We start from the raw sequence: 13,864 nt of genomic DNA, 5'->3' as shown, positions 1-13,864 counted from the left end.
AGGGCACAAGACGATGGACCCACTGAGGGCACAAGATGATGGAGCCACTGAGGGCTGACCTCGGTTACACATTAGCGCGCAGATAAACCAGTGAAGGAGCGAGCAGTGAGACAGACCATGCAGGCCCCAGCAGCAGGAAGCATCAGAGGGGACCACTATTGTTCCTTTCTGACACCACCCCCACATACAGTGTCACAAACCAGCGACCTGGGTGGCCCCACCCTGGTGAACACCTAAGGCTCCACTCCTCTAATGTAACAGGTACAAACAGATCAAAACATGGCTCAAGAACAACTCAGAGCCTCAGAGCCCCAGAGCCGATAAATCTAAGTGATGAAGAAATAGCCAAACTTTCAGACTCACAGTTCAAAAGTCTAGTGATCAGGATGCTCACAGAACTGGTTGATTTTAGTCACAAATTAGAGGAACATATGAAGGCTAAACTAATTGAAATGAAGGGAAATACACAGGAAACCAATAGTAATGAAAAGGAAACTGAGACTCAAATCAAAGGAGTGGACCAGATGGAGGAAAAAAATGACCAAACAGAAAAGGATGAAAAAAACAAGAATTCAAAAGAAAGGAGGAGAGGCTTAGGAACCTTCAAGACATCTTTAAATGTTCCAACATCCGAATTATAGGGGTACCAGAAGGGGAAGAGGAACAGCCACGGGTGGAAAATTTATTTGAACAAATAATAAAGGAGAACTTCCCCAATTTGGCAAAGGCAATAGACTTCCAGGAAATCCAGGAAGCTCAGAGAGTCCCAAAGAACTTGGACCCAAGAAGAAACACACCAAGGCACATCATAATTACATTAGGCAAGGTGAAAATGAAGCACAGAATCCTAGAAGCAGCAAGAGATAAGGGGACAGTCACCTACAAAGGAGTTCCTGTCAGACTGTCAGTGGATTTCTCAAAAGAGACCTTACAGGCAAGAAGGGGCTGGAAAGAGGTATTCCAAGTCATGAAATCCAAAGACCTACAACCAAAATTGCTCTATCCAGCAAAGCTTTCATTTAGAATGGAAGGACAGATAAAGTGCTTCTCAGATAAGGTCAAGTTAGAGGAGTTCATCATCACCAAGCCCTTACTACATGAAATGTTAAAGGGATTTATCTAAGAACAAGAAGATGAAAAACAAATATAGTAAAATGACAGCAAACTCACAATTATTCACAACCACACCTAAAACAAAAACAAAAGCAAACTAAGCAAACAAGAACAGGAACAGAACCGCAGAAATGGAGATCACATGGAGGGTTAGCAACAGGGGAGTGGGAGGAAGAGAGAAGAGAAGGGGAAAAGGTACAGAAAATAAGTAGCATAGATGGTAGGTAGAAAAGACAGGGGAGGGCAAGAATAGTATGGGAAATGTAGAAGCTAAAGCACTTATGACACATGGACATGAACTAAAAGGGGGGAATGTGGGTAGGAGAGAAGAATGAAGGGGGAACATGGGACAACTGTAATAGCATAATCAATAAAATATATTTTAAAAATTAAAAAAAGAACTAAGCAAAATGGAAATAAGCAATCTACCAAATGCAGATTTAAAACACTGGTTATAAAGATGCTCAATAAACTTAGGGGAAGAGTAAAGGAACTTACTGAGAACTTCAACAGAAAGGAAACATAAAAATGGAGATAGAAAACATTTAAAAAGAACAGTCAGAAATAAAAAATACAATAACTGAAATGAATAATACATTACAGAAAATCAACAGTATAGTAGATGAAGCAAAGGGTAGAATCAGCAATTTGGAAGAAAAGGAAGCAGAAAACATCCAATTAGAACAGTAAAAAGGAAAAAAATTAAAAATAGTAGGATAGTTTAAAGAGCCTCTGGGACAGCTTCAAGCATACCAACATTTATATCTTGAAGGTGCTGGAAGGACAAGAAATAGAGAAATGAATTGACAATCTATTCGAAAAAATAGCCACTGAAAACTTCCCTAACCTGGTTAATGAAATAAACATACAAGTCCAGAAAGCATATAGTCCCAAACAAGATAAACCCAAAGAGGCCCACACCAAGACACATAATTAAAATGCAAAAGGTTAAAGACAAAGAGGGAATCTTAAAAGCAGCAAGAGAAAGGCAATTAGTTACCTACAAAGGAACTTCCCTAATAGTCAACTGATTTCTCAACAGAAACTTTGCAGGCCAGAAGAGATTGGCCAAAAATATCGAAAGTGATGAAAAGCAAGGAACTACAACAAACACTACTCTAATCAGCAAAGCTATCATTTAAAAGCAAAGAACAGATAAAGAGCTTCACAGAAATGTTAAAGAGTTTTCTTTAAGAAAGAGGAAGAAAAGATTAAAAAGATGAGTACTAAAATGGCAATAGATACATATCTATCAATGGCTACTTTAAATGCAAATGGATTAAATGCTTCCATCCTAAGACATATGGTGGCTGAATGGACAACACAAATGAGATCTTTACATTTGCTGTTTAGAAGAGAATCACTTCAGAACAAAGACATACACAAATAAAAGTAAAGGGATGGGAAATATATTTTGTGAAAATGAAAACAAAACAAGAAGCTGGGGTACTACCTGCTTCTTGTTTATACCAGACAAAGTTTGGCTTTAAAACAAAGTCTATGTCAAGAGACAAAGAAGGACTCAGCTATTTCACTTCTGGATATTTATCTGAAGAAACCCAAAACACTAAATCAAAAAGATATCCCTTTGTTCATTGCAGCATTATTTTACAATAGCCAACATATGGAAGCAACTGAAGTGTCCATCAATAGATGAATTGATAAGGAAAAAATGGTATATATATACAATGGAATATGACTCAGCCATAAAAAAATAAAATTTTGTCATCTGCAACAACATGAATGGACCTAGAATGTATTGTGCCAAGTGAAATAAGTTAGACAGAAAAGACAAATGCCAGATGACTTCACTTATATGTGGAATCTAAAAAAAAATCAAAATAAACAAACCAACAGAACAGAAACAGACTCAATGACACAGAGAACATTTGACAGTTGCCAGATTGGTGGGAGATGGAGGTGCTGGGTGAAAAAGGTAAAGGGATTAAGAAGTATAAATTGGTAATTACAGATTGATCACAGGGATGTAAAGTGCAGCATGAAGTCAATGTTGAAGTCAATAATGTTGAAGTGACTATGTCTGGTGTCAAATGGGTATTGGATTTTCAGGGGTGATTGCTTTCTGAGCTATGTGGATGTCTGATCACAAGGTTGTACACCTGAAACTACTGTAATATTAGCTATCAACTGTAATTGAAAAAATGTGGGGGACTTCTGCCAAGATGGAGGCATAGTTGGAAATGCCATGCTTTCTCACACAACCAAGTTTAGAGACATCAAAATATTAGCAACAGAAAACACAGCCAGAACACATAAAATTGAACTTTTCAGAAGTCTGATAACTACAAATTCTTCAGCCTGACCTGTAAGAGGGGAGAAACCAGCAGCTGGTGGAGTGGGGTTGCACAGGAAAACTCCGTCAGACGGACTCAGGTGCGCGGATCCCAGGCATGGGGTTGCAAACGGCCGACCCAGTGAGCGACTGGTGGATCCCGCGAGGGTGAAGGGCAGCAGGTTGACTGTGCTGGCACATTCCTGCGCATATAGACCAGCGAGGGAGTGGGTGGTGAGACGGGACCCAGCAGGTCCCAGCAACAAGAGGCAGCAGAGACAACCGCCATTTCCCGGCTCTGACCCCACCCCGCACATACAGCGTCACAACCCAGCGACACTGCCCTGGAGGCCCCGCCCCTCCCCTAAGGCTCTGCTCCTCATACTTAATGGGCACAAACCAAAAATGGCTCAAGATCTCAAAGCCCCAGAGCCCATAACTCTAAGCCAACAAGAAATTGCCACACTTTCAGATGCACAGTTCAAAACACTGGTGATCAGGATCCTCACAGAACTGGTTGATTTTACTCACAAATTAGAGGAACATATGAAGGCTAAACTAATTGAAATGAATGGCAATGCACAGGAAACCAATAGTAATGAAAAGGAAACTGGGACTCAAATCAAAGGAGTGGACCAGAAGGAGAAAAAAATGACCAACCAGAAAAGAATGAAGAAACAAGAATTCAAAAAAATGAGGAGAGACAGGAACCTCCAGGACATCTTTAAATGCTCCAACATCCAAATTATAGGGCTACCAGAAGGGGGAAAGGAACAGCCACCAGTGGAAAACTTATTTGAAAAAATAATAAAGGAGAACTTCCCCAATCTGGCAAAGGCAATAGACTTCCAGGAAATCCAGGAAGCTCAGAGAGTCCCAAAGAACTTGGACCCAAGGCACATCATCATTACATTAGCCAAGATGAAAATGAAGCAGAGAATCCTAGAAGCAGCAAGAGCTAAGGGGACAGTCACCTATAAAGGAGTTCCCATCAGACTGTCAGCTGATTTCTCAAAAGAGACCTTACAGGCAAGAAGAGGCTGGAAAGAGGTATTCCAAGTCATGAAATCCAAAGACCTACAACCAAGATTGCTCTATGCAGCAAAGCTTTCATTTAGAATGGAAGGGCAGATAAAGTGCTTCTCAGATAAGATCAAATTCAAGAAGTTCATCATCACCAAGCCCTTATTATATGAAATGTTAAAGGGACTTACCTAAGAAAAAGAAGATAAAAAAGATGAACAGTGAAAGGACAGCAAACTCACAGTTATTAACAACCACATCTAAAACAAAAGCAAGCTAAAAGGACAGCTAGATCAGGAGCAGAACCATAGAAATGAAGATCACATGGAGGGTTAGCAATAGGGGAGTGGGAGGAGAAGGGGGGAGAAGGTACAGAAAATAAGTAGCATAGACAGTAGGTAGAAAATAGATAGGGGGAGGACAAGAATAGTATGGGAAATAGAACTTGAGACACATGGTCATAAACTAAAGGGCGGGAATGGTCGGGGTGGGGTGTGCAGGGTGGAGGGGAATGAAGGGGGGAATAGAACAACTGTAATGGCATAATCAATAAAATAAAAATAGAAAAAAATTTAAATTATTTTAAAGAAAAGAAAATGATACCAAAGGCAACAAAATCTTCATAGATGCTGCCTATATACCCTTCCTCATGGAATCTTCTTCCTGCTCCCTAAGTTAATTACACTTTGAGTGTGATGTTTATACTCCCAGCATATGACTGTATTTTTTACTATATATGTATGTATCCCTAAGTTGTGTATAGTAATGTTATGCATGTTTTAAATTTAACACAAATGGCGCCATCTGGTATATATATGTACCCTGCAACTTGCTTTTTTTTTTTTTTATGAATACAGGGGGGTTTTTTTGTTTTGTTTTGTTTTTAATCTTTTTTTTAAAGATTTTATTTATTTATCTTTAGAGGGGAAGGGAAGGAGAGAGGGAAAGAAACGTCAATGTATGGTTGCCTTTCATGCATCCCCTGCTGGGAACTGGCCTGCAGGGAACCTGCCTGCAACCCCAGTATGTGCCCTGACTGGGATCAAACCGCGATTGTCTGGTTCGCAGACCCGCGCTCAATCCACTGAGCTAACCAGCCAGGGCGCAACTTGCTTATTTTTAACTGAACATTATAAGTGAGATTTATCCAGGTTGATATATACATATATTTATAGTCACTGTTGTATAATATATTGTACATATTCACTATAAAAATAAAACACCATTAATTTACCTTAGGTATTTTTACCAGGTTGAACAGCAGAAGATTGGAAGTGAAACAAACTGAACATTCCTTAAGATGATTTTAAGAAGAAAAAATGAAAATGACTTTATAATGAGAAAAAAATGAATTTGATAAATTGGCCATTGAGAAAATTGATTTGGAACCCAAAATCTGAATAAGAGGTAAAACAAGCTCGGGTAGCAAAAATAATTTTATCAGCTAATTCCCCCTGTATTGGTCTACTCTGGATACCATAACAGAATACCACAGGTTGGATGGCTTAAGCAACAGAATTCATTTCCTCTCAGTCCTGGATAATGGAAGATTAAAGTCCCATCAGTGTTAGTGTGTGGGAAGATCTCTCTTCCTGTCTTACTGGCCATCTACTCACTGTGTTCTCACCTGGCCTCTCCTCTCTGTGTGCATGGAAAGAGAAAGAGATCTCTGTATCTCTTCCTCTTTTTATTTATTTATATTTTAATATACTTTGTTGATTATGCTATTAAAATTGTTCCATTTTTCCCCACTTTATTTCCCTCCACCCTTGTACACCCCCTCCTACCCACATTCCCCTCCTCCTTAGTTCATGTCCATGGGTCATGTATGTAAGTTCTTTGGCTTCTGTATTTCCTATACTATTCTTAACTTCCCCCTGTCCATTTTGTACCTACCAATATGCTTCTTATTCCTTGTACCTTTTCCCCCATTTTGCCCCTGTCCTCCCCCTGCTGATAAGCCTCCATGTGATCTCCATTTCTGTGATTTTTGCTCCTGTTCTGGCTGTTTGCTTAGTTTGTTTTTGTTTTCGATTTACTTTTTAGGTTCAGTTGTTAATAGTTGTGAGTTTGTTGTCATTTTAGTGTTCATATTTTTTATCTTCTTCTTCTTCTTAGATAAGTCTCTTTAACATTTCATGTAATAAGGACTTGGTGATGATGAACTCCTTTAACTTTATCTTATCTGGAAAGCACTTTATCTACCCTCCCATTCTAGCTTTGCTGTATATAGTAATCTTGGATGTAGGTCCTTGCCTTTCATGATTTTGAATACTTCTTTCCAGCCCCTCCTTGCCTGTATGGTTTCTTTTGAGAAATCAGCTGATAGCCTTATGGGAACTCCTTGGTAGATAACTGTCTCCCTTTCTCTTGCTGCTTTTAAGATTCTCTCCCTATCTTTAATCATGGGTAATGATGTGCCCTGCTGTGTACTTCTCTGAGTCCAACTTCTTTGGGACTCTCTGAGCTTCCTGGACTTCCTGGAAGTCTATTTCTTTCACCAGATTGGGGAAGTTCATTATGCTTTCAAATAAGTTTTTGATTTCTTGTCCTTCCTCTTCTCCTTCTGGCACCTCTGTGATTCAGATGTTGGAACTTTTAAAGTTGTCCCAGAGATTCCTAAGCCTCTCTTCATTTTCTTGATTTTTTTCTTTCTTAATTCTGTTCTGGTTGAATATTCATTTCTTCCATCTGGTCCAAGCCATTGATGTGAGTCCCAGGTTCCTTCCCATCACCTGTGCATTTTCCTTTATTTCACTTTGCATAGCCTTCACTCTTTCCTCTATTTTGTGACACAAAGTGACACAAATGCTTGTGATACTCAAGCATTTCTGTGAGCATCCTGATTACCAGTGTGTTGAACTCTATATCTGTTAGGTTGGCTATGTCTTCATCACTCAGTTGTATTTTTTCTGGAGCTTTGATTTGTTCTCTCATTTGGGTCATTTTTTGTCTCGGTGCACCTGTTATGTAGTAAGGGGCAGAGCCTTAGGCATTCTCCAGGGTGAGGCAACCCACGTCACTGCAATTGTGGTGCTGTGTGTGGAGGAGGGGTCCAAGAGGGAACAATGCTGCTTGCGAGGCTCTGGGCCAGCTTTCAGTCACTTCCTCTGCTACCCATGAGCAAATTGGGCTCTCTAGTGCTGTTTCCTGGATGGGTAGGTTTGTGTACTTTCTAGAACCCTGTGGGTCTCTCCAAAGAACTCTTCTGTAAGGCTGGGAGTTTCTCCTGCTGCCTCAACCCCCACAGGTTTTTTCAGTCAGAAGTTTTGAGGCTTTATTTCCCTGTGCTGGAACGCTGGGTTGCATGGTCTGTCTCGCTCCACAGTTGTTCCTTCCAGTTTATTTACACACAAATGTGGGGCCACTGGTCCACCAACTGCCACCTTGCCTGCCCCAGTCCTCCAGCCACCACCTTGCCACAAGTCCTCTCCACCTCGGCTGCCCATCTCCACCCCTCCAACCAGCCTGGGTAAATGTTTCTTCTTTAATTCCTTGGTTGTCAGACTTCCATACAGTTCTATTTTCTGGCAGTTCTGGTTGTTTTTTGTTTTTAAATCTGTTGTTGTCCTTTTGGTTGTGCAAGGAGGCATAGTGTAGCTACCTATGCCCCATCTTCTCCAGAAGTAACACTCTCTTCTTCCTCTTTTTATTAGGACACCAGTCCTATCAGATTAGGGCCCCTCCCTTATAGCCTCACTTAACCTTACTTACCCCACCTTAAGGGTCCTATTTCCAAACATAATCAGATCAGGAGTTAATGCTTCAATATATAAATTTGGGGAAGTCACATTCACTTTATAATATTCCAAATTCATATGTATCACTTAGCTATTGCCACAACAATGATACGTAGAAACAACCTCAAAATCTCAAACACAAATATTTATTTTTTTTGCTCACATGTGTGTGGTAAGGATGAGGATGACCTCCAGCTGGTGTTGGTTGCAAGTGCATTCAGACTAAGGTCAGGTTTATTCCACAGGTCTCATTTTGGGGCCCAGGCTAACATATCAACAGATACCTAAGGCATGCTCTTTTCAGGGCAATGAAAGAATTACAAGAACACAAAACCCAACCACATAAGCACATTTCAAGCCTCGTCTGGTACCTCATCTACCAATATCTCATGGGCCAAATCCAGTCACCTGGCAAACCCCATAAACAGAGGAGCAGGGATGTCAATTTCACCACCATGCAGCTATGGCAAGGATATGCATGTAAAATATTGCCATGGCATATTGAAGAATTGGGAGCAATTATTCAATCAGTCACAGCATATATTCTCAAGCTCTGAGTCTTTGGCTTTAACTGACCTTAAAAGACATTCTTTTGCTCTAATGACCCGTGTAGGTAGTGAAGAATAAAGACTGGTCTACAACTACACCAAAAGTTTTGCCTCTCCATGTTGTCTTTCAATGCCTTAATATGATCTTCATCTGTTCTTAGGGTTCTGAGGCACTGCACCCTACTTTGGTTTTGAGGGTTCAAATTAATCACACTCTCTTGAGCTTTGAGTCAGGAACTACCCAGACGTCTAGTGGGACATCAATACAATATGAACTCTATTAATTACTGGAGAAGCTTCCTTGGGTGCCAGACTAAAATGGTCTTTCTGCTTCCTCCCTTCCTGATTTGAACTTACCTGCCTAGTCATAGGTATCACTCCTAGAGAGCACCCTACCAGTCTGCTGTGTTTACAGCATGGGAATAAGGAAAGCTGGTCATATCGATCCAGGGGAGGAGAAATGGAGGGTAAGAAGATTGGTCAAAGTGAAGGAATAGTCCTTGAGGAGGCCTTGATCAAGAAACAGACTCATTAATAACTAGCAGCCATGTCAGAAGTTTTCAGGCATTTGAGGGATCACTCTCTAGGTCATGTAAATGCAGACGATGCAGGCCCTCGGACAGTTTAACCTGAAGAAAATCAGACCAAGAGGGATCCCGAAAGTTGACCAAAAACATTAAAAAGGACTGAATTCCACTCATTCAGTAAATATTTCTCGAGTGCTACCTCTTGCCAGGCATCCTGCTCTGTGTGTAGGGGATTCAGCAATGAACAAAATAGCCATATGCATGTCCATGTGGAGCTTATACAGTTTACAGAATGGGGTATGAGCGATAAGGTGAATAATTAGAAATATATATATGATAGAAGGTAGTACGAGGTAAAGAGAAAACAAAGCAAGGAGGGGAGGGTGAGAATGTGTTAGCAGGGTGGGGTTCCATTTCACAGAGGAGGGCCAGCATGTGTGACATTTCAGTAGAGATCTGGAGGAGACAGGGCCAAGGGTAGGAGCATTCTGCACAGAGTCCGGAACCAGTGAGTGCTAACACCTGGAGGGGCAAAGCCGAGGGGTTGGTGCTGGGGGATAGGCGATGAGGGATAGTAAGAAGGCCAATGTGTGAGGGAGACGTAGAGGATGAGGCCAGGCAGGTGGTGAGAGGAGAGGAAGGGCAGGTCAGCTTGGACCTTGTAGCCAAAGGCTGGGCTATAGTGTGGATGACAGACCAAACAGGAGCAAGGGTCACAATTCTATATGCTCCTGAGGAAATAATAGAGTCAATGGATGAAAGTGGCTGATTTCTGTAACTAAATAATCCCAGTTAATTGACCGTCTATGAGTGAAACTGGCTTCCCAGTCTCCCAAGAGTCACAGTCAGCAGCTTGTCACCAGTAGTCCTAGCAGGTGCCAAGGGTGTCAATGCCGGGATGCTGATCTCTGCCTTGGACAAGGCATTCTACCCTGTGACATCCCAGATTCCTTCCAATGCGGAGTGTCTGATTTCACAGCATGCGTCACCTCGGTCTCCCCCACTTTAGAATGGAGCTCCGTGAATGTAAGGGTTTGTCTCTTCTGTTGATTGCTCTATTCCTGGTGGCTCGAATTGCGTCGAGAATGTAGCAGGTCCTTGATTAGTATTTGTTAAATGTATGGATGTATGTTAGACTCACCACAGGAACTGAAGCAGTGCACCTCTCTGCATGTCAGAGAAGGAAAAAGCCGGGTTGGATGGCCTCTGGTGGCCTTTCTAGGTCTGCCAGTCTGTGATTCCTAATCAAACTCCAAGCTAGTGTGGCTAAAGGGCTTTGCTGGCTATGGGGTGTTTGCAGGGGGAGGTGCTCATGGGGAGGAAAGGCAGGGCTGGGTAACCTGAATTAAGGAGTAGGGAACAGATGTCCTTTGAAGCTGTGGACCAGGGCACTGTCTGAAAATAAATGTGAATTGTCTCTTTGAAATGCAAAGGGTTCTAATTCCAACAAGGAATATTTAAATTTTTATTTATTTTAATTTAATTTATTTATTTATTTATAGAGAGATGGGAAGGGACAGAGAAAGAACAAGAGAGAAACATCGATGCAAGAGAGCAATATTGAATAATTGCCTCTCACGCATGCCCCAAAGGGCAATCAAACCAGGGACCTTTCACTGTGTGGGATGATGCCCAACCAACTGAGCCACACCTTTTGGGCCCTACAAGGGATATTTTACTGAAAACAGAGGGTCTAGGATTTTGAGGACCCATCCCAAGCATGTTGCCTTTGCCTCTTTTGAGTCAACCTGGTCAACTAAGTGTTCACAGGTCCCTGAGATCTGGGGAAAACAGCACAAACTGCAGGTGTATCAAATTACTTCTAAATGTATAAAATTACTTTTTTTTTCTTGGTGAGGTTCTCAAAAGACAAGCTTTCTTTAAAGAAAGATTTCTGTTGAGGCCCAGCATTACTATGTGTCCCCAGACACCCAGGAGGTGGCAATTTCATGTCCCCTGAAGGCTGGGCAGAACTGCCACCTTCACCAGGTTGGCTGCCTGGGCCCAGCCCCGGTTTGCTACCAGGTAAGCCAGTGAGATTTGCCGTCATATGTATTGAATATAGAATAAGATACGAAGAGATGCACACCAGGTAATATGCAGTTATATTTATTTTATTTTAGGTAGGACCGGGTGTTTTAATGTCAAGTAGCATGCAGAAGGGTGTGTTTTCCATGCATTCCTCCAAGCCAATTTAAAGAAGTGGGGTTCAGCTTTGGGATGATCTAGGAGAAAGAGAACAACAGCTAGAATTTAATTATTAATTGTGAAGCTATTGACACCCATTATCTTATTTTTCTCTATGATAATAGTAGCAGGTGGCTGCTATCATTGCTCTCAATTTACAGATGGGGAAACTGAGGCTCAGAGAGAGTGTTTGGCCCAACGTCATATCAGAAGTGGCAGGCAGATGCAGTTCTTGACCCCGAGCGTATGCTGTGCATTCAGATGTACATAACGCTGCAGTGTGTAGTCCAAAAGCATAGGGTCACTGCATTTCAAACTCAAATACTAATCACAATTATAACTGCAGGAAACAGTGTTTTAAGTAAACAAGGTCTATTGGGACTCTTGTCCTTCTCCCAACACCCTCCCATGTGGATTTTTTACCCACCCACCCAACAATACAAAGAAAGTCACCTTCTTCCTAGGGTCTGTCAGGTGCTTAAGCATCCAGCTCCCTGCCTTTCCGGCCAGGGTTGTTGGCAACCATGTCAGGGGGCAGCATTTTGGTGTTTGCCACACTTCCGGATCTGCTCAGCAAGCCTGCCAGCTTTTGGGTCAGGCAGGTGCCAGTGTTGCAGGCTCTCTTTTGGGCAGTGATGCTGATTTACACAATGGAGAAAAAGAGAAGACCTGTCAGGAAGAGGTTGTACTGGGCAGAGCCTGCCCTGTGGGACAATCATTGTAAAATTACTGTTCTGAAAGGTGCCAATGAACCTTCAGTGTTGCTCCTATTGAACACAATTAGCACAGCAGATAATCTCTACAAGGACCATCCTCCATATCCTGTGCTGGGCAGGTGTGAAGCCTTACCTGGAGTCCTCTGCCAGGTGCTCCTTCTCATTGGCCATTTTCATGAACTCCCTCATCAGGAGAGCCAGAAGGAGGTCTCCTTCCTCCTCATTGAGTGAAGCAGGGGGTAGACTGTTCTCCACAGAGGACCTAAAGAAGGTAGCAAACTCAATACAAGTTCTGAGTCTTTCCTGTCCCCTCCCCAGGATAAGCATCTGGGCAATTCATTTCTGAGATCATGGTTGAATTAGAAAAATGGGCTAAAAAAATATAGAAAATTTTGATAAAAGCCAACAAAAAAGACTCTATGACACTAAATGAGCTTTGTAAAATTTACAGTGGAGAATACCATATCACTACAGTTTGTCAATTTGTGCTCACACCTATTTATATCAGAAAAAAAGAAACTCCTTTTTCCTTCCCCCGCCCATCCCTCCCAACCCCGGCCACGGTGAATGCTAAACATTCAACACACTACAATTCAGACCACAGAACTGTTTAACCCCAGGGGCAGTGGGAAGGGAGTGTGTTACTTTCAGGGCATCTTACTTGGATGGTGCTGCCTGGAGCTTGCCCACCTGGTACAGGACAAAGATGCCAAGAGCCAGGAAGAGGGAGAACTTGAAGAAAGCCATGATGCCACTCTGCAAGAGAACAATCAGATCAACATCTGCACCAGGTCAAAGTTTCATGAGCCCACAAACCTGGATTGGTCCTGCTTCTGCAGCTAACTAACTCCCTGGTCAGTGGCCCTCGTCTGGGGCTTCAGGCTGGTCATTTCACCATTGTTTCCATATCAGTGAAGTGGACTTGCTGGAAGATCCGGTGAGCCTGCAGCACGCCCGGTTTAGGGAAGCTGGAGGAACCATTCTAGGAGGACAGCCAGGTGACGACGTCTCAGGCCACAGCGCCCTCCCTGCAACACCACCCCACCCATTCTCACCTGCACCTGTTGGCCAAGACCCGAGGGTGGTCTCTGAACACCCTGTGGCCCCAGCTGCTCTTGTAACCCAACCTAGAGCTGTATTCCCTGTGCGGCGCTTTTGCTCACACCTAGGGGTGTACGTGGAGGTAGGTAGAGAAAGAATGTCGGCAGTTGGAACCTCTGAGAAACTCAAGACCACATTCTACTGCTAGCCGCCCCGCACTTGGGCAAAGTGTCCCCTCCAAGAAGCAAGCTTAGCAGAGTGTTAAATTGTGAGGACTTAAACTGGGAAAAACGCGCCCACAACCCGCAACTGGGATTTTAACGGCTGTCTGCCCTCGGTTGTTGAGTCTATTTGCCCCCCACTAGCGCTGACCCGGGTTCCGAACCGAGTTCCCTGGGACGGACAGGCGGGAGACCAGACCCGTGAGCGCGCAATCTGCTGAAAGTTACTCCTGCATCCTGCTTTGCGCACGGTACCTGGGAACTCCAGCATCAGAGATCGGTCTAAGCAGGCGTGCAGCTCAAGGCAGTGAGCCTGAAGTCCGACTCTGCGCGGGAAGAGTGGAGCAGAAAGTCCCCGGACGGAGATTGTCCAGCGTTAGCCCGGGTAGGAGTATGGGATGAATAGAGGACTAACAGACAGAAGTGGAGAGAGACTTCGAGACAGGCAAGGAGAT

At 42.9% G+C, this 13,864-nt stretch overlaps 1 protein-coding gene across 1 annotated transcript; it reads right to left on the bottom strand.

Annotated features, from left to right (window-relative positions):
• Positions 1 to 11,379: 11,379 nt before the first annotated feature.
• LOC119053071 (calcitonin gene-related peptide 1-like) lies at positions 11,380 to 12,894 on the bottom strand. Its single transcript, XM_037150513.2, has 4 exons — positions 12,809 to 12,894; positions 12,281 to 12,409; positions 11,885 to 12,069; positions 11,380 to 11,469 (listed from the first exon to the last, which is right to left on the bottom strand). Exons 1-3 carry the CDS (start codon positions 12,892 to 12,894, stop codon positions 11,910 to 11,912), a joined length of 375 nt encoding a protein of 124 aa, XP_037006408.2. The 3' UTR covers positions 11,380 to 11,469; positions 11,885 to 11,909.
• Positions 12,895 to 13,864: the final 970 nt, after the last annotated feature.

The sequence above is a fragment of the Artibeus jamaicensis genome, unplaced genomic scaffold, assembly GCF_021234435.1.
Source record: "Artibeus jamaicensis isolate MK-2021 breed Jamaican fruit bat unplaced genomic scaffold, CSHL_Jam_final contig_797, whole genome shotgun sequence".
Taxonomy (NCBI): Eukaryota; Metazoa; Chordata; class Mammalia; order Chiroptera; family Phyllostomidae; genus Artibeus; species Artibeus jamaicensis.
Note: the sequence above shows the minus strand (reverse complement) of the source record. Positions and strands in the feature narration are given on the sequence as shown.